We start from the raw sequence: 20,817 nt of genomic DNA on the forward strand, positions 1-20,817 counted from the left end.
GGTGAGTGGCAGACTTTTACCAGACAGGTGAGCTAATAAAAGTTGGACGGGGTAGACACCCCATTTAGGTGAATTTTATTCTGGCCATATAGAGTAAGGAAAGTGAATGAAAAGTGGGAATGTCAAACTCCAGAAAAGAGCTACGTTATAAAAGTAGTATGACAATATGATTTCTAATGAAATTTAAATGATTCTTTTTTTTTTGTTTAGGAGAGAAATTGCTAATATGACACAGCTAATCAAAGCAAAACTAAGCTTCTTCTATAATCCATCAAGATGGGGCTTTGGGAAACAGTGTAGCACAGACACAGATAGGACAAAAATTTTATATAGGCCAAATCCAGATGATCTCCAGACCAGTATGAACAGCTGTGTAAACTTATAAAGCTTATAAACCATCTCAATGGGAGTTCTCATCATTTTCTCCACTGCCAACTTCTGCATTCTCTACACAGTCATGTTTGGCATATGTCTCATCCTCCTTGCTTCCTGATCCTGTAAGACTGCCAAAACAATATTTTAATGTTTTTAACTACATCTGTTGTACATGAGGGTAAAGACTTTTAGTGTGAGATGTTTTTTTTTTTTTAGTTCGCACGTGACGAACAACTTTTCTTAGCCATAGAGTGGCCTATGAAGCATTTGCTCTAATTTTCCAACCCCAATTGTCCTCCAGCCTTTGCTGTTCGAAGACACGGTGTTCTTTACATCAGCTACAGTGACTTCCTCCGCAAGCATGTTTTAGCCAGCATTTGTTTTAATATTTGACAAATACTGCCAAAGCAACCAGTTTAACATCTGGAAGTCATCCCCCGGGCTTGCATTTGCTGACTGCCATAATTTACTTTATAAGTAGTTCCCATGGAGCAGGCTCGAGAGAGAGCTCATCATTAAAAATCCATCCTCTAAATTGTTTATTCCATAGAGACGCCCAGTGATCAAAGATGCTATGGATTGTAAAGTAAAGATTTTAGAGTTAAAGGTTGGTGTCAAAGAGAGAATAGGATTCTCTCTCTCTCTCTCTCTCTCTCCTTGTCCCCCTTTCTTGCACTCTTTTCCCTCCCTCTTTCAGGACCAAAGAGGCATGTAATCAAGTCATAGCTCAAAAATGCAGCACATGTTTTCCATCAGCACATAAGCTGTGGACTTGGTCGAATGCACATATTTGGATATTTAGCTGTAAAGTGAAAACACCCTATTTGTTGTAGTATAATTTTTGTGGCAACAATGACTGGAACCAGTTTTTAAACAAAAGCATACCATTCGTTCTAAATAATAAGAATAGCATAGAGGCTCCACAAGATTATGGAAAAAAAGGCCCCCAAAAAACATATAACTATTGTTTAATGTTAGACTATCTTCTGTTTGGGCCAGAAGTAAATTACAGCATTTCTCTGTACGTTACTGTGAGAAGTAATTTGTGTTGACTTGTTTAACCAAATTTACATAAAATTACACATTATCTAAAAGATTAAGGGCATTTAAACTGTTCCATGTGACAATGCTCAGATGAAAAGAAGCGTCACATAGAGCAGACGAAGAACAGAACAACTTAATTTGGACTTTATGTGGTGCTTACTTGGCAGATGTTTGTGTTAAAGCACAGGGTGAGGAAAAACTGCAGCTTTTTTTCCGCATTATGTATTAAATACTACCAACCTAATCACATTTGCACAAAGGCACATTAACTTTTTTTGTTGTTTTGTTTTTCTAAAGTAATTTTCTTCTCTTTACGTTGCATAAATATTACCATTGTAACTAAACTATTTAGAAAGAAGCAGCTGCTTTCAGTTATTGACTTCAACTTGCTTGAAACCAAACCAATTTGACATCAGCCATTTTCATCAAGTGACAAATAAGTCTTGTTAATTTTATTTTTTTCAAAACATCTGTTAATTATACTTTCAATGTATTGATTATGACTTAATTTGTTTATAGGGCCTATTCAAATGCAAACATGCACATTAGCAGGCAATTTAATGGTAATGTGATAATGCCTCCCAAAATAGATAGTGCAAGAGAAATGCTAAAGAGAATAAAGTTACAAAGTAATTTTCATATAAAGAACATTAATTCTAAACAGATTGGTGTATATCTAAAAAAAGAAATCTCTCTTTACAAATAAGAAATATTTCTTTTTCTTTTTTTGTATTTTGGCTCTATTATGAAGATACACAAAAAAATTAATTTATTGTTTTGTTTTTGTTTTTTTGTTTTCAGTTGTAATGATCATTTACCACAAGGTGGCGCACTCTCTGTAAAACCTCAACAATAGGTTTTGAATCCAAGAGGCACACATAAAACATGTTGTTCAGATACGCATATATCAAAATCTGCTAAACATTAAGATCAACAGAACCTGAGAGAACACTCCCCTTTTTGTCTGGTGACATCATTTAGGAAAAATTACGTCACATGGTTAAAATGATCTACCTCATGACTGAGGTAATAGCACTCAGGTGTTTTCTCGGCTGGGTGTTTTTTTTCCCTTTTCCTGCATGTTCAGAGTCAGTGCCTCTCTCACACATCTGCTATGCATTAAGATGCAAGATGTGTTCCTTTAGAGACATGTGAGTGCAGTGCTAAAGCTGAAATCGATTCAGCAGATGTGAGAGGAGGATATTGATGTGGGTAGACAACAAATGTGATGGTGCATGATGAAGAGTTAAGCGTAAACTGTGCCCTTTGACCATTCTTATATGTCACAAACCTCCAGTGACATCACTGTTAATCATGTTACAGTATGGTGATGACATGCCATGACTGGTAAAAACTTTCTGGTCAAAAGTACAGTGAGGTCCAAAACTTAATAATTAGGTTTTACCACTTTGACCAGCTTTCTGGTCAAAAGTATACAACCAAATGCATGCAACATCCTTTAAAATTAACCACCAACAATTACATTAACATTTAAGCATCTTTATGTTCAAGCCGCTTTTGACTATATTTACCTTTTATGCGAAATAGTAAAGAAGTGGAAACTCAAATGCATTTACTATCTATTAACTGTAGTAACATTTAGTAAACCTAAGTAATCCTCTTTGTTAAAAAAAATAACAATAATAATAATAGGACAAGTTTTACAACAAAATCAAAAGCATCAGCACAATTAGCTTCATGAATAAACAGCAACTTACCACTTTCGTCTTGGCATTTCACAAACTGTAAAAAAGCCACAGATAAAGCCAGAAACAGGACAGTCCTATAAGGCTGAAATATCATTATGCCCATATCAAAGACATGAGCTGTTCTTGCGGGCAAAGTAACCGGGAAGAGAAGGGAAAAAAGAGTCCAGGTTATCGCTTCACCATGAAGACAGACTGAGGTTTTTCCTGCTCAGAGCAGCAATCAGACCCAGCCCCACTCTCTGCTGCCTCTTTTTTAACAGCCTTAAGTAAGAAGAATGCTGCCAACCCTAATTTTCCTCCCCCTTTTGTCAGTGCTCTCTCATAAGCATCCACTCTGTCTCTGTTGAATTACACTGCATGTTCTTCATTTCTATTCTTTAAAGATAGTTTGTTCTTTGCTAATATTATGTATTGTCACTGTAATTCTTTGTTTTGAGTTATTATTTGCTGATAAAGTCTGTTTAGCTTGGTGTAGTTGCTAAGAAGGACAGTAAACTGGCTTTATGACACTCTTAACTGCACTGACTTTACTGCTGTTGCTCATAGGCTCCTTTTTACAAGGGAACAAGAAAGAGTTTGTGTCCCATTTGTCTTGGGTTGCAGATGACATATTTAACCCCTAGTAGGAAAACAAGAAGGAAAGACAATGGTGAAAGGTATATTTTGGTTAAAGAGCAACTCATTTTCTGCTGTTCTGAGTTTAAATTCACTGTTGTCTGTTCTTCATTGTCTCTGTGGTAAATACTAGACAATGGGGCAAGCTAAACATTCCATTTGCTGGTCAGAAATCATGTACAGTTCCACTGACTTGTCCGGTTACACATTTTATTAAGCATATTTCACATGCTCCGAACGTGGGTATGTTACTATGAATTCTCTGGTGAACACAAACATTTATGCAAAAGATGACCAAGATTTTGCATGTGGTTTTAACCGAATACTTTATTTGACTGTATAGTGCCAGGTTTTGCTCTGTCCTGTAATTATTGCAAGAAAAAGTATTTTATTTGTTAAAATTGTATATAGTGCTATAAAGTAGAAATAAACTGTCATTTAAGTGTAATGTATACACTTAATGTTGTCTAGGGTATTTGATTAAATTGTGTATTAAATTGTGTGCTATAATAAGTGTAGGATAAATATATTTACTGCACTGTGCCACAATTGGCAATTTCTGTCCATGCTTTGTATATTGTAATTCCTCTTCATTGAAGGTTCTGAATGTGTTTTAAATCATTTCTGCCTGATGTCCTGAGAAATCACACCTGTAGCTGTGACACCTTTAGATTACAGCAGGGCTCAGGTAAGTGGCCTGTGCGTTTTAGCCAATCAGATAATTCACCCTTCTTTTTACTGATCTGACGTCACGTCACGTTGGTTGACTTGTCTTCAGAGGGCAGGGTTTTAGTGAGGGGGCGTGAGGGACTGGGGAAGGGTAGTTAGCAAAGCGGAGGAAGAGGAAAAGGAAGTTAGCAAAACAGCTGAAATTGGCTACAATTACCGTGTTAGCAAGTTCCCACTGTATACAAATATTCAAGTATACCTATGGATGATTAATAACAATACCTTTAAATTTAAGATAACTATTATTTCAAATAATCAGATAAGCAGATAGTAGTTTTTGCTTAGATACATTTTATGAAAAATTAAGTGTTTTCACTACTGATTAGCTTCTTATTTTCACTCCCTCATCTCATCTGAGCCATTTTGGCTGACGGTACAGCACTGGGACAGTTGAAGTTGTATTTGAATTAGTCATATTATGACTAAATTGAACTCATTGCCAAACTAAGCTTCTAGTTAACTAGCATTCATGAGGAAATTGTTTCTAAATGTCAAGTGGTATGTAATGAAAATCCAGCTTGAAAGGTATTTTAGACGTAAAACAAAAGCTGTTCATGTGTACTGGAAATATTTTCCACCTTTCTGGAGTAAAACCAGCTGGGATTATCTAAATATGAAAATATCTAGCAAAAGGTGAACCAGAGGACTTATGGTATTCAAAATAATGCTTGACTAATGTTGTGTTTGAATCCTCTTCAGTCTTTGAAAAACTTCTGAGGGAAAGAGGAGGAAACAGCTGTGAGCCATGTTCTTCAGGCACTTGATTTACTCTCCATCTCCATTGCTTGTACGGCATGGAGGAGCCGAGGTGAGGAGGGGGTGGGCTGAGTTTCAAGGCAGCTCTCCTCAGCCCAGCCCAATGGAGTGGCCAATAGCCTTTCCAAACCACTGTAACATCACTTGCATGAAGCGGTATTCTCATGCCAAAAACAGGAGTGGGAGGCCTTTTTTCCACACTCTTATAATAGGCTGCCAAGTATTGGGTCATAAGAGAATATAGCCCAGAGGAAGGTAAAAGCTGTAGGGGCAGACATTGCAATGAGTTATAGTGCTTTCCTTGCTTGCTTGTGCTCATGTCTGGCTGCTTTGGATCCACTGGCATGAAAGAAATCTGCTCGGTATATTCAACCAATCCAGAAGTCTGCTGCTTTGGGAAATGTACAGCAAGTGTGGTTGTCTTGTGTGGTCTATGTTTCTTTCAATACAGTGTCTAAAAGTCATCATAAGTATAATGTTCAAATTTATTTTTTTTTTTTAAATGAAAACTTAATATTTTTATTCAGCAGTGGTGCACTCAAATGGTAAAAGTAACAGTGATAATGTTTACATTGCAAAAAAATGGTGTTTGAACTTATTGAAGAATGCTGCAAAAATCTACAAACTGCTTTTCACATTTGAGGACATTATTTTTTTCTTGAGCACTAGATCGTTATATTAGAACAATTTCAGAAGGATACTGAAGACTGGTATAATGACTGCTAAAAAGACAGCTGCCAACACAAGAATACATTACATTTTAAAATACAATAAAATAGAAAACACTTATTTTAATTTGAGATAATATTTCACAGTATTACTGTTTTTACCAAAATTTTGGAGACCCCAAACTTTTGAATGGTAGTATTTAAAAAAAAAAAAAAAAAAAAAAAAAATATATATATATATATATATATATATATATATATATATATATATATATATATATATATATATATGTGTGTGTATATATATATATATATGTGTGTGTGTATATATATATATGTGTGTGTATATATATATATATGTGTGTATATATATATATATGTGTGTATATATATATATATATATATATATATATATATATATGTGTGTGTATATGTATATATATATGTATATGTGTGCAAACCGCGTTTGACTATATTTACCTTTTATGCGAAATAGTAAATGCATTTGAGTTTCCACTTCTTTACTATCTATTAACTGTAGATTGTTCCCTCGCTTCTTAGCAGGAGATGCATGCTTTAGTGGTTGTGATGAAAGGCATTGAAAATGGTGACAAATGCTGAACTCTTTATTGCACCACCCACTCAAACACAATGACTGATTTATTCAAAGGAATGTCTCATCTGGAGAACGGCCAGATACTGACTTATACTGGCTTGCTTTTTATGTTCACTTTCCTCATGTAAATAGATAGAACATAGAAACACTGAATGTGATATTGGTATTTTGTTCTTTGAGGGGAAATTCGAGGCTTTGGCATGGTAGCTCAAATAAGTATAGAAGAAGAAGAAAAATTAGCAGCTTTTTTGTTTTAAAATAGAAACACACACATGTTTGTTTCTGTACTCCAGGGACCAAACTAATTATCATCTTTGCAATTACAGTTTTCTGCAAAATTTACTCTGAACACAGTTTAATGAAGAATGAAAAACAGAGATATCAGGAAAATATTACATTACCCTGACAGCTGAAAAATCCTTTCCTTATATATAACAAAGTGAGTTGTGATTCTATTACAGATACACATTTATCCAAACAATAAGCACGAGTAAAGAATTTTTTTTTCATGTTTTTACATTTTTAAACTGATTTCTTGTCTGCTAATTTTGTCAGAAGCTGATTATCATCTGCACTGACACACTGTACTGGTATGTATAGCTTTGTATTTGTATTATTGCTTGAGTGAAAGCATTAATATTCAAAACTTAATGACAAGCTTCTTCAAAATTCACCTAACCTCACAGTGACTTCAAATAAATTGCTTTTTAAACATCCGCCACATCTCTATATACAGTCTGCTCATTGTCTTTACTATGTATTTTGGGATGAGTTGCAGTACTTTGTAAATCACGTTTTAACGCTCTTTTGTACAGTATGTTAAATGTGTTTAAAATGCAAATGCACATGGAATAAAATTACGTAGCCTTGCAGAGACATGCTGGTGGTGCTGTTCGATCAACTTTAATCAAGGTTGCTTTTGACCCACTGCAAAGTCTCACAGAGAATGGAAATAATTAGATCTCCAAGGAAACAGCTGCCAAATACAGCTATAAACAAATTTTTCAGCCAGTTCTTATACTCCGGTATGAAATGAAGTTGTCTTCTTGGACTTCTGCATGACAACTCAAAAATGAACATTTCCCAAAATCTCAATTTACCTTGTATTTAACATTATCCTTTCATACAATTTTCTCATGTTAGTATTTAGAAATTAAGAGGATTAAAAGGAAAACACATTTTCTATAATTTTGCCATATAAATAATAGTTTTTGGTTTATTGGTACTTTCTGACATAAATTGCTTACATTCTAGGACTGAACAAAGCAATAAACTTAATGCAATTTGTCTTTCTTTGCTTGGATATGTTTTTCTGATTTGTACCAATCATTTTTTCCCCTAACAGGGATCATGTACTATTGTAAGAGGATCTCTGTGACTGAAATGTAAGTTGAACAAAGACATCTTCCTGTTAAAAACCTCCCACATGCTTTACTCTGCTAGCCGGCACTAACTATTTCTGCACATGGCTGAGATCCCCAGGCAAATCTGTGATGATCTTTACAATGTTAACCTTGAGCCATGTTTTCTTGCTAAAATCATCTTCACTAGATAGGTCTGCACAAATAAGCTACGGAAACACAAAACATGCGGATAGTCCATTCAAGGTACAAATGTTTACCAAACATGTTTTATGGCCAAAAAAAAAAAATATATATATATAATGTATACACACACACAGAGATTACATTGGTCTCATTACTGATTAACTGATTATTAAATAACTGATAACTTTGATCCTATGATCTGCAGTCTGTCAGGTCTCCTGGGACAGTTTGTTTCAGAAACATGTTGCCGCCACATGTAGTTGAGGAAGTTTCTGTTATATATGGTTGTCTGTATTTTCCATGCGTGAACTTTTCCGCATGACATGTGAGAATGTTTCCACATAGAATGGTCTTTTATGTCTTGCATGTATTCTTCACATAAGGTATTCTTCAGTTTATTCCTTCTAACCAGAGGTTTTATTGCTAGCAGTTCTAGAAAATAAACATAATAAATTAAACCAATAGCGCTCCAAATTCAGCACACCCTACATCTTTTTTGTTTTGTTTTGGGGAGTTTTCTCTCTCTTGCAGTCACACTTTTCAATTCACGAGACATTTATTGATTGTCTGAAATCATAAGGATTACTTATTGATTTTTGGGCAACACCCATTTACTGCAAAGCATGTTGAGCAAGTGATGTAATGCAATTTTTTTTGCAAATCTCTTCTGATGAAGTAACAAACTCTACATCTTGGATGCCTAAGGGTGAGTACAGTTTTAGCATGTTCATTTTGTGGGTGAACACATTTATAGAATATCAGATGAATCTTGAATCATCCACATAATATTGTTTTCAAGTTCATAAATGTGAGATGCCATGTATTGTATTACACATAGGCCTACAGCCTGAGATAGGATAAAGTAAAATAATATTATTAAGCACGATATGTCTCCCAAATCCATAACTATATTAATCTTAACCTTAATCTTGTTAGTGTATTCCCTCCATTTGTTTCAGCCATTTTTAGAGATGACTACCTCCAGAACAAATTACCACTGCACTAAAACATGTTGGTCTTAAGTAGATCTCTATCAAAAGTCATCTACAATAAATTAAGAATAAGGTAATGACAGCTACAACGTGTTATTAATGAACATAGTTTGGAATAAGTTGATAATTAAAAATGTAATCCCTTAAAAGAAAGAAAGCTGTAGAATAAATTCGGTAAAACATACTTTTTTGTTGTAGACCCATGCAGTGTTAGCAGAGAGGAAAAATAGGGGGAGGGCTCTTTTGAGGTTTGTGCTTCTAACTCAGGAACCACAAAAGAAATTGGTTTTTCTTGGTCAGGGGAAATGATTTGCACCTACTGGAAAATGTTAGCAAATGCAAGACGGCTGGATATATGACTCACTGCTGGGATATCTTGGGGGGAGGATGGTGGTCGTCTACTTGAATGTGGGGCTGAGACATTTGTTTACTTTCCAGACAGTTTGGATAGGAGGCTCCAAAAGGGGACCGCCATGGAGAGCATGATTTTCCAGAGCTTCATAAAACAGGGGAGGTCAGGGGTGACTCTTCAAATTAGAAATTCTCCTGGAGTGATGAAAGACTCAAATTAACAATATTCAGATTTACATTTAACTTCCTGCAGTTTTTTTTAAATCTCTGTCAATAATAAAAGTGCGCACAGTTTTTGCAAGGTAGACATATTTCAAGGCAGACAAAATAGTGTGTCACACACTTAAATGCTCACAAGAGTCATGACTAACAGGTCGGTCTCAGAGCATAACCTGAGTTTGCTGGGTTGCTCAAAGTCATTAATGGCATTTCCATGTGGGTCAACTAAAAAAGGTCACCAATCCAATGCTTTATTTAAAAATGTAATTTAATGTAATTTTCATTTTTACTAAACAAAGAGTTTAAAATTATAAAATACTATGACAGAATCATTCAGCTTACCTTGTATAATAAATGTATGCTGTGGTTGTTTTGTTTTTTTATTTATTATTTCTCAAAATGTGTTACATGCAATACATTAAGCAATTCATATTTTTACTCAACTTTTTTGGAAAAACTAAACAATAGCATTTGAACAAAATGACTCTCTGAGATTCAGATTTCAGTGTCATGTTACTAAAACCAGTCATAAGTGTAAATCTGAATAAAATAAGCCTTGATGTATAGTTTGTTAAGATACTATAGATATTATAGAACTTAAGATACTATCTGAGAATCTGAGGCTGTAAAAAACTCAAGATATAGAGAATATCACCTTCAAAGTCCAAATAAAACTGTTCACAATATATATTACAAATCAAAAATGAGGTTTTGATATATTTATGGCATGAAATTTACTAAATATCTTCATTGAACATGATCTTCACTTAATGTCCTACTGATTGGCATAAAGGAAAAAATTCATCATTTAACCCATACAATGTATTTTTGGCTATTGCTACAAATATACCCCAGCGACTTAAGCCTGGTTTTGTGGTCCAGGTTCACAAATGGTCAAAAAAGTAAATATTTTATAAAACTCTTAGTCATGCTTCTGATATCATATTAAAAGACCATTGTCCATATTGTACCAGTGTCCACATCCAACGGTAGTCACGCTCCCCCCTCCCCCCTCCCACCACCCTCCATTACAGGAATGCGTGGTTAGTATAGTTGGTCTCTTGCCTGTTCCATTGTGGGGGTGTGATTGATAACTTCAGTGCTGCTAAAAAGTTAAAAGCCCTACAATAGCCTTATGTAAACGTTCCTGTGCGAACACTGGCATTTGTCATTTTATCTTAAGAAAACTTACACGGAGAAAGATAAATTTTGACATCTTTGAACACTAGATTATTGGCAAAAATGTTGACGTCAATCTGATGTCGCACTGCGTTATTCTGACAGCTGATTTTTTTTTTGATTACAGCTCTTGAAATTGATGATTACATGCTTAAACACACTGCATGTCTCTGCAGAGAAAGTTGATTCGTTCAAAAATGTGTCTATATTATTCTTTATGTCGCTGATTGATGGCATAACGAGGATAAAAGATAGCCCCAAGCAAGTTTTCTTTCAAATAGCTCTTAGCTGAGTAATGACAGCCAAGCATAGCATTATTATTTTGGCCCGTTGTTAGCATATGTGTGTTGCTACTTGCAGCTCTGCATGTTATGTTGCCTCAATTCAGTGAACTTGGTTGTCTAACTTCATTTCATATAAAATAACACATTAAGATTGCTTCTTTTCACTTCATATACTCCCTTACAATTTAATTAGCATTCATGAGAGAAAAGTTGTTACGTGGCATATCAAGAAATGACAGTTCAGTGTTTGTATATCTAAACCGCCTTTTCTAATACTGGAATTACTCGTTCTCCTCCTCCTCCAATAAAAAACACCATTGGTTAGTGAAACCATTGCAAAATTGAGAAGACACACATGTTTCTAGTTTCTCTCAAAACTGCCTGCGCTTGGCACGAGTTCATTTTATTCACTAAAGAAACAAAATCTATTTAGAAACACCCATCGTCAAGTCGAGTACTTGTTCAGTGTTCTCAAAATACAATTGTTTTACATCCTATTCTTTTTGAAGGATCTTGAAGCTTTTTATACAAATCAAACAAGTTTTTTTTTTTTTTTTTTTTGTCATGGTTTAAGAAGCACAGTGAGAAATGCAGATGTAAAGCAGTGACTCTGTCTGGGGGGTTGCTGTAAAGGGAGCTGGGGCTTTAGTGTGTGAAAGGGAAATGCTAAAGCCGTGATGAATAGGATATGTATGACCTCAGTGCTCAGATCTGTTCTCCACATTGGCAGTGTGTTGCTGATAGAAGTGAGGACTTGCTGTTGGCTTAAGATAGTTGTTTAAATGCTAAATCATACATATATATCCCAGAGTAGTTGTTTTGCACCTATATGATGTGGAAAGTGCTTGTTTTATGTCAAAAACTCATTTGATTTACATCATTTTGTGAAGATTTCACAGAATGCATGTAATTTAAATGCTTACAAACTTGCACCTAAATCCATACAGGATTTCTTTTCCAGGAAAGAAAAATCTTTCCAACATTTCTAATGACAAGAACTTTCAAATCATTTATATTTTCCCTCTCCAATTACATCTACCCATAACAAACAAACATAATGAAAGAGCAAACACATTTGTATTACTGCAGAACAAAATGTTATGTTTATTCAGATCGTCTTCCATCTCTCTAGTCCATCCTCCCATGTAAACACGTCTGGTTAGGTGTTTATTCGGGGGTTCTTTCTGTGGCCATCCTCAAAAAGTGCAGACCTGTCAAGTCTGAATGTGCCGACTTGAAATACGGCTTACATGTGTAAAAATAAAACACGTGTAAACTATTAAACACCTACATGCTGCTGTTGTTTATGGAAACAACAGGATGCAGGCAAATCTTAAGCCCATGCTATAACATTGTTTTAGAACAACTTTAGTGATCCAACTGTATGTGCCAAAAAAAGGAGAGAAATGCTTTAAGACCAGAATAAACGCAGCAAACGTAGAAGACAGATGGAAATTGTAAAAGCAGTTACTAGAAAAAGTTGGAAATGGATTTATGGTGTATTACACATTCTGAAGAGACTGAATGGATTAAACATGTTCTCTTCAGTGTTGTGGTATTGCCATTTGCTGTTCAAGAGTGCTGCAGTATGTGAACTCTTGGGATTGGAATTTGGCTTGACTTTGTGCAGATGTTGTTTGTGCTGTTGTGTCACTATTTCTCTGGCTATTCTTTATGCTTTGCCTTCTTGTTGTTAGGAACTCTATATTTTGTGATCACACTACTGCACAAAAAACATTACACGTGTCCATCCATTGCTCTTTGGATTTTTGGAATATGTTTTTTTTAGCTGTCATATAGAAAGAAAAAATACGTACAGAATGGGGATGATATGCAGCAATAACACAACTGCAGTCTGACATGCCCAAAGGAAGCTCGCCTTCTGTTTCTTTTTGCAAGGGGGAGGTGGTAGTTTTGAGCACAGTCCTTTTGTCCATCATTGGAAAATGCCCACGTGTTTTTTTTTCACAAATAGGAGGGCAGGGATAAGCATCAGATTTCATAAAGAGCTTCATTTTCTCTTAATGCTGAGACTGCTTTATCAAGCCCATAATGCAGAGCGCAATAAATGCATTTCAGTTTTAGACAAAAGGAGCTTTGTTAAAATTCATGCAACTGTAAGTCATTTTATTTGCATTATGTGGGATAATTTAGAAGTCGGACACTGGATTCTACACATATACACAGAATTAAATGTGTAGCGGTGTGCTAACTAAGTGATGAGATCTTGACATTGGTGAAGTACAATGTAACACAAATGACTGTTTTGGTGAGATCTATACCTAGTGGTCTGTAAACAGCACTCCTTCTGGTAGACCTGTAATCACCGAGCCCTAAAGGCAAAACCACTGGACATCCATCCTGTCCTAAGACTAGATAGTACTTACATTAAATATGACATCTGTCTGTCAAATTAAGTCAACAGACAGATCAAATTAAGAGTCAAAACAGTCAAATTAAGACATGAAAAATACTAGAATGTTTAAATTGTTGTTTCAGGAAAGAACGGGTTGTTGTTTTTTTTCCTTTACAGAGTTTATCTAAAATTAAACGCATGCTTTAATAGTGATTTGTTTGAACGCTTTGGCAAAACTGCTATGACTTGTCTGAAATTGTACAATTTACATTGAAAGCAAAACAACGATTTCAACGTCTCCCTTCAAACCCCTCTCCTCTCCACTGTCTGGATCTGCTCTGAATATTGGCACAGACGTGGTTTACGTCACTTTTGGCATGCGGGGAGTTGAGGGAGTCAGAGCTTTACACGAAAACCAAGTTTTGAGTCTGTGCTCAAAAATGTCAGCTCTCTGCATGAAACATTTAATAATTTTTTGACCTCTGGTTGTTTGGGAAATGCGTGTGGAATGGTTCAAATGCATGCTTGCTGTACATGTTCTTGTTATATAATGATTGTCTATAAGTCATAAAACACTGTAATTCTCCCCAACCAATTACCCAATCTTTATCTTCAATAAAAATTCACCAATCCAAATATCAGACCACTTGTTTTTTTAAATATATATATATATATATATATATATATATATATATATATATATATTTTTATCTGTAATAAATTACACCAAAGTTTTAAGAGTAGGGGTTCACGAAAAGTGCATTCAACTTTAAAAAGTTATATTAGAGAGCCATCTGGTGTTCTTAATGGGTATAGCTAGATTTGAATGGCAATGGTCAAACTTTTTTAAGATTGGTCAGCGAAATGCCTATTTTCCACCGTCATAAAATCACGTAAACCATGTGTCATGGAAACTTCTTTATTATTTCACAGGGTCACTGTATACTGTATAAAATGCTGTTTTAGTAATTTTTGTAAAGTTGCCATTTAATATGATAATGATTTAAACAGAGCTATAAAAGCAATCCTTGGGTTCAAATGCCTGATTTATTTGGCTATAAATAGTGGTTGATCAATATGGATTATATTGGTCTATTAGTAATTGCACATTTGTGCAGTTTTGCATTGTTTGATGTGTTCAAGGTTGTCTATGCTTTTCAAAAAAAGTGGATTTTTGCAGCTATGCCATTGAAAACCTATTTTTGGTCCCCTAAAACTATCTTTGAACAGTTTTTAAAAGAACATTTGTTTCTTAGCGTGAAGAGCATTAGAATAATGATAAATTTAAGCAGGTGCCAGCATTTCAAAAAAACATTTATGCCTTATTAGGTTTTTGCAATAGTACAAGTTAGTATTTCAGTCAAGTTTATTCAAAATGTAGTGGTGTTCATCAAAACAAAATCCTTTATCAACTCTACAACTCTATAGTCTTGTTGACAATATCCAATGCACCTGCTGCATAAAAATGTCTAGTAGTGTTTATAGTTCATCATGACCGTAAACATTGTACTCCTTTAGTGATAAGGTCCCATCGCCATTGTGATCATTCTTATGGAACACATCTGCCACAACATCATCAAAATAGGATTCATCTTTCTTTGACTTTAACTTCTTTGCTTCCCATTTTAAGTATTCCTTAATCTGTAAATCCAAAATGACAATACATAAATAAAAAAACAATAAGAATTCATAAATATGGCTATGCAAAAGAAAGATACAACTATTAATATGCATTAACTGATATACTACCTCTTCTTTTGTCAAGGCCTTGTCGTTGTCAATGTCAATTTCTTTGAAAGCTTCTATGCTGCGTGGTCCTCTGGTTATGTGCAACAGCTCCACCTCAAAGATCACCGTTGCATTTGGTGGTACAGGACCTATTACATCACAGAAAGGTGATTGTTTATGGTTTAAACCTTAAACCTTTATTTTACCTTCATAAATAAATTAGGGATATGTGAATATGTGTGATTGCCGCACTATAAGAACTGCGATAGTATAATGCCATCGCTACTATTGCATCTGCACTTTACTAACATCATTTGCACATTTGCACCTCTACATAGCCACTTACCTGTTTACAGTGTACATTTTTACATTTTATTTTATTGTCATTATATATTGTTATTTTTATGTATAATTTTTGCTGTATTTATTTTACATTCTACATTTAATACATTTTCTTCTTTCTCTTTGCACACTCCTGGAATGTACCAGAATAACAGTTCACTACAAGTTGTACTTGTACACATTGTATGTGACAAATAAAATCTTTAAGAGAAAACTTAACTTCTTTTTTTTTGTTAATGCTGTATTGTTGTGTAGGGGTATTTTGATTAAGCTGATTTGGAATCACTGTAAAATGCTCTCTAAACAAGTAAATGTGAACTTAATTATCAATGTTTTTGTAATGTCCTATAATATTGGGTAGAAAAATATACTGTTGATCATAATGCAATGTGATGTTAATTATCTAGGAATTAATTTATCAGTACAACAACAATTCTCCTACAAAATAAATAATTCTCCTACATCTTCAACAAACAATACTCAAATTAAAAAAGCAAAACAGCGCCACCTGTGTAAGGGACTGTGTTAGTTTCTCTACGCATATAAAGTGAAAAGACCTACCTTTTCCTTTCTCGCCGTATGCCAGGGACGGAGGAACTGTAACTTTTCTCTTCTCACCTGGACACATGCCGTCCAGGCCTAAGTCGAGTCCCTTAATAACATCTCCAACGCCTAACACAAACCAATGTGGGTGACCCGTGGTTGTTGAACGACTAGAAAATGAATACAAAGCTTTACTTGGCATTTTCTGGAAGTTAAGTGTTTATCTACAACGCGAATAAATACTAAATACTCTGTTTGCAACTCTCTCTCGTGTTCTCTCTTAAAGAAGAAATGTATAGAACGGCCTATTTGTTGATGAATACAAAAAACGTGCTTACCTGCAATAGAACTGAGATCCGTCTTTAGCTAGATATCCATCATAATGAGCATTCAGCATGTCTCCTCTCTTTGCTTTCTGGCTGCAGTTTTCTGGCAGAAACGTAACCTCAATTTTTAAATCTTGATTCGGTTCATTTGCCCGAATCACTACGATGGAGAGATTGAGGGACAAAATCAAACAAACGTAAAATGTAAACCGCTGGGCCATCTTGCACATCTGTCGGCGTGGCGACGGGGCGGGACCGTTGACGCGGCAGTGCCGCCCAGTTCTCAAATGTCTTACTTTCTTTTGGGGCGGGGCGTTAATGTAGATTTAAATATCCACGCGAGTTTTTTTGTCTTTAAAGTCCGCATGAAATCAAAATTTTACTATTTTATTATTTTGAGGGAATTTTACTTTATATTATACTTTATTAAATCGAAGTAGCAAAGTTGTGCATTTCCTCAAAAGGGCCATTTGCTGTGTAATATATTGACTGCACAAGATTCAATGCAAGTGTAAAATCAGTGTAAATCAAATATAATTATTTTTGGGAAATTATTATTATTATTATTATTATTATTATTATTATTATTATTATTATTATTTTAACCAAATGTTAGTAAAAAGTGTGTTTTAATGACCACTGTATGTTTGCTTAATTGCAATTAATGTTTAGCAATGTTCTTACCAGGTAGTGGATAAATTGAATTAATTATCTATTAATTAATTATGCTTTTAGATAGTGAGGTAGACAACACAAAAAGTGGCCTTTCAAAATATTTTAATTTTAAAAACTCTCCTCATTAATTCAACCAGTTACTGTTTGGAATATGTTTCTAACCTCTGCATCGCATTGTTATTAAAAGTGAAAGTTCACTTATTTAGTCCCAGACTTTCTTTCTTCAGATGAACACAAGCAAAGGTTTTTAGTCTGTATAATTTTTTAATTCCTTTTTTGTGCAGTACAAATTCATTTTTTATTACTTTTTGTAATGTAGAGTATACAAATATATTTTGTCAAAACACAAAACAAAAAAAAAAAACAAAAACTAAGTCTATGGAATATTTCACTTAGATATAATTAATAGCTTGCACTTGGAGGTCTTCCTTCGCGCCAAATGTCATTGGCCTCACAACAAGCCTAACGAGCTGATTACTCGTAACGGCTTTTTTCGTAGTGACTACTGTGCCGGATGGATATTAAAATATAAAATACATTTAGGTTTGACAACAGTGTTTATATGTGAACTAGCGCAATTAAAGCACAACGATATAACCGATACCGTTCACAGTGACAAAAAAAAAAAAAAAAAAAACGCTTTCCGTAGAAGTACATCGTGAGAGGTGAAGCATGGTCTCATATATGTCATAATTTTAGAGAGACTTCATATGTTTTTCAACCGCTGAGATGATAGGGAACGCGTTTCTGTGCGAGGAGCTTATGATGATAGCAGAAGTAGAAATTAGTACAAGTCAGAGATAGTAGTTAATTACATTTACTTAGCAATAACATTTGGGCCAGGTTAGTGGCAGTCCTCATCTCGGCCTGTTAAAAAAGAAGATGGCGAAAAGCGCCCTATTTACAACAATTTGCCCAGTCATATCAGGTAAGTGAAGTTTTGGTGTTTTCTAGATATGTATGTTACACTTATTCGTGCCGAAAATTGTAGCGAAAAAATACAGTGTAATTTTACCCGCTACACGTGCGGAACAATCCATTTCAGTCATATCCGTGAATAAAATTACATCCTGTATTCGCAATGTTTATGCTATGTTATCTTCGGTAAGCAACAAACTAACATATTTTTATATATATATATATATATATATATATATATATATATATATATATATATATATATATATATATATATATATATATATATATATATATATATATATATATATATATATATATATATATATATATCTGACCATGTCAACAGCTAAAGTGCGGCCTAGATAGTTCGTGTTCGTTGGCCCAAAACTGGTCTACATCTTTTTGCAAGCTGGAGCAGAACCAAACCATTACCATAAAACAACCACCCAGTGAGCCAAATATCATCGTCCCTTCATTTTAACTCTTTCTGCTAGTTAAACGCGAAATCATTTTTAAATGTTTTGCAACCTTTATGTCCACATGTTGTTGCTAGAATACTGCAATGTGCAAATATGCAATTGATATGTTTGCATACTTTTTAATTGTTAGTTATTGTATCAAATAATAATAATAATAGAAACTGAATTTAGTAGATTGGGCTTTGTTGTTAATTGCAGCCTTTAAAGGAATAGTTCACCCAAAATTTTAATTCTGTCATTTACTTTGTGTTTACGGCCATTTTCTGTCATTATTTCTTTTGTGTTCAACAGAACAAAGAAATTCGTTTTTAATTTTTTGGTGAACTCTTCCTTTAATATTTTAGTAATGTGCTCTAATAGGATATTGCTAATGCTAATACAACATTGTGTAGCATTAGCTGATATTGATTTATTTTTTCATCCTTAAGAAAACTAATTATAATTGAGTTTCTGATATAATTGTAGGTTTTCTCTCCTTGCTGTAACAAATGTATGAAACTGTGACTTCAGACCTGAGGTACAATTACATTACTAATATTTTCATGAATATTATTATTATTATTATTATTATTATATTAAAATACTGAAAGTAGCTAAAACTTTCAGTATTTTAAAAGGGCTAAACAGTAGCACATTAAAAGAGAATGCATGTAGTGCTAATTTCCAGTCATTTATGTGTCTTGTATATAATGTGTGTATATAATAGTATGTAATGTATAATACTGATAATGATCTACTAAAGTTTTTTATTTCTTCTTTTTTTTTCAGATCAGTTGGAGGATCAGCACCAAGAGATGATGTCTACAACCTTGATCATCAAAGGAGACCAGGACACCAAGATGAGCTTCAGAGACACACACTCTCTCACACACACACACACACACACTCTCACACACACACACACACACACACTCTCACACACACACACACACACACACAAACAAACAAACAAACAAACAAACAAATAAACAATACGTCTGTTACAAAACCCGAGATAGCTGTGTTTAAAATTGAAAATTGTAAATTAAGTGCTGGTTTATAACAGCATAGTTTCTCCCAAGTTTTTTTTCCCTCATTCTGTCATAGATAGGGTTTTGGTTACTTACTGCTTTCACCTCTGGCTTGCTTAGTTGGGGGCACTTAATTTCCAGCGTTTATTGTCGATTTGGTTACAAAGATCCTATTGAAACTGAGCTGATCTAGACAACGTCTCTGCATTCAATAATGAAATGCCTACAGCTGAAAATTAAGTTTTTAGTCTTGTGATTATACATTACTGACACTCTATTCTCCAATGTTTTATACTGCTCAGTGCTTTGACACAATATGTATTATTAAAAGCTATATAAATAAAGGTGTATATACCTTTATTTATTCACTCATCCTTACAGAATAGCACACGTCTGTTATGCCCTGCATTTAAAAATAAATTATTAAAATTCTGCTAAAAGCCTAAAAGACTATGAATCCATTTCTGTGTTTAAGATTTATTGTGTATTGGGTATTTAAAAATAATAATAATGGCTTCTTGTTTATCAGACACATAGGGGCTGTCAGTCCTTTACAGAACTCTGGCATATAAGAATGCCATTATTTCCATTACCATACCATTATTTTTTTGGCTCACCCTGGGCTGGGTTATGGCACTGTTTTGGTTCACTTCTGGCTAAAAAGATGAACTAATCTGGGCCACACTTTAGTGCCAGATCCGTGCCAAAGGAACTGTGCTCGGTAATGACACCACTGCTTTGTAGATGCATTGGCATTATTTTATAACTCCTCAGACATGTAAGAGATCTTCAGACATGAAAATGAGTTAAATCAAATGGCTTAAAGATGGATACAATCAAAGCACCAATTCAGTATGAAAACAGAGAGAGAGAGTTGAGGGAGTGGCAAGGTAATGAAATGCATTAGTTTTCAATGTTACGCATCAGACTCTTTGATTCTCTGATTGACTGGAAGGTGTGCATCAAAACAGTGCATAGTTAATAATTCATTCAATCATCATTTTAAATAAATTAAATTATAAATAATTATTAAATTATATATTTACATATTTGCAAATTGTACATTTTTTCTATTGTTTTAAATTAAGGTTAGAATTATTACAGTATAATTGTAGTTTACTTCAGCTGTATTGTAGTAATACTGTGATTTCTATTGAGGTTTATTAGTAATACTACAGCTCTACTGCAGTTGTAAAACTTTTTTTTGTGTCCAAAAAATGAGTTTTCTACATGTAGTAAAAGTTTTAAGTTTAAAAAATTTATATTAAGGGGGGTTTTGACATTTTGTGGTGGAAAAATGCCCCACATTTTGTGGGAAAAGCTGTTTTTGCTTTAATGAAAAGAAAAGGTAAA

General features: G+C 34.2%; 2 protein-coding genes and 1 long non-coding RNA gene across 4 annotated transcripts in view; 1 reads left to right on the forward strand and 2 right to left on the reverse strand.

Moving 5' to 3' along the window:
- The window catches only part of col5a2a (collagen, type V, alpha 2a), a 23,982-nt gene extending 20,596 nt beyond the window's left edge, over positions 1-3,386 (reverse strand). For both annotated transcript variants that reach the window (XM_043248671.1, XM_043248670.1), the window contains exon 1: positions 3,138-3,386. In XM_043248671.1, coding sequence (XP_043104606.1) covers positions 3,138-3,231 — 94 coding nt within the window. In that variant the 5' untranslated portion in view covers positions 3,232-3,386. The remainder of the gene's footprint in view (positions 1-3,137) is intronic.
- The window catches only part of LOC122351565, a 15,123-nt gene extending 6,995 nt beyond the window's left edge, over positions 1-8,128 (forward strand). Inside the window, exons 2-4 of the long non-coding RNA XR_006251772.1 lie at positions 6,839-6,951; positions 7,068-7,102; positions 7,858-8,128. This is a non-coding gene — a long non-coding RNA (uncharacterized LOC122351565). The remainder of the gene's footprint in view (positions 1-6,838; positions 6,952-7,067; positions 7,103-7,857) is intronic.
- Positions 8,129-14,184: 6,056 nt separating this feature from the next.
- LOC122351555 (peptidyl-prolyl cis-trans isomerase FKBP7-like) lies at positions 14,185-16,622 on the reverse strand. The gene is made up of 4 exons (XM_043248707.1): positions 16,392-16,622; positions 16,072-16,223; positions 15,190-15,317; positions 14,185-15,081 (listed from the first exon to the last, which is right to left on the reverse strand). Exons 1-4 carry the CDS (start codon positions 16,607-16,609, stop codon positions 14,920-14,922), a joined length of 660 nt encoding a protein of 219 aa, XP_043104642.1. The 5' UTR covers positions 16,610-16,622; the 3' UTR covers positions 14,185-14,919.
- Between the last annotated feature and the right edge of the window lie 4,195 nt (positions 16,623-20,817).

Source organism: Puntigrus tetrazona, chromosome 9, assembly GCF_018831695.1.
Source record: "Puntigrus tetrazona isolate hp1 chromosome 9, ASM1883169v1, whole genome shotgun sequence".
Lineage (NCBI taxonomy): Eukaryota > Metazoa > Chordata > Actinopteri > Cypriniformes > Cyprinidae > Puntigrus > Puntigrus tetrazona.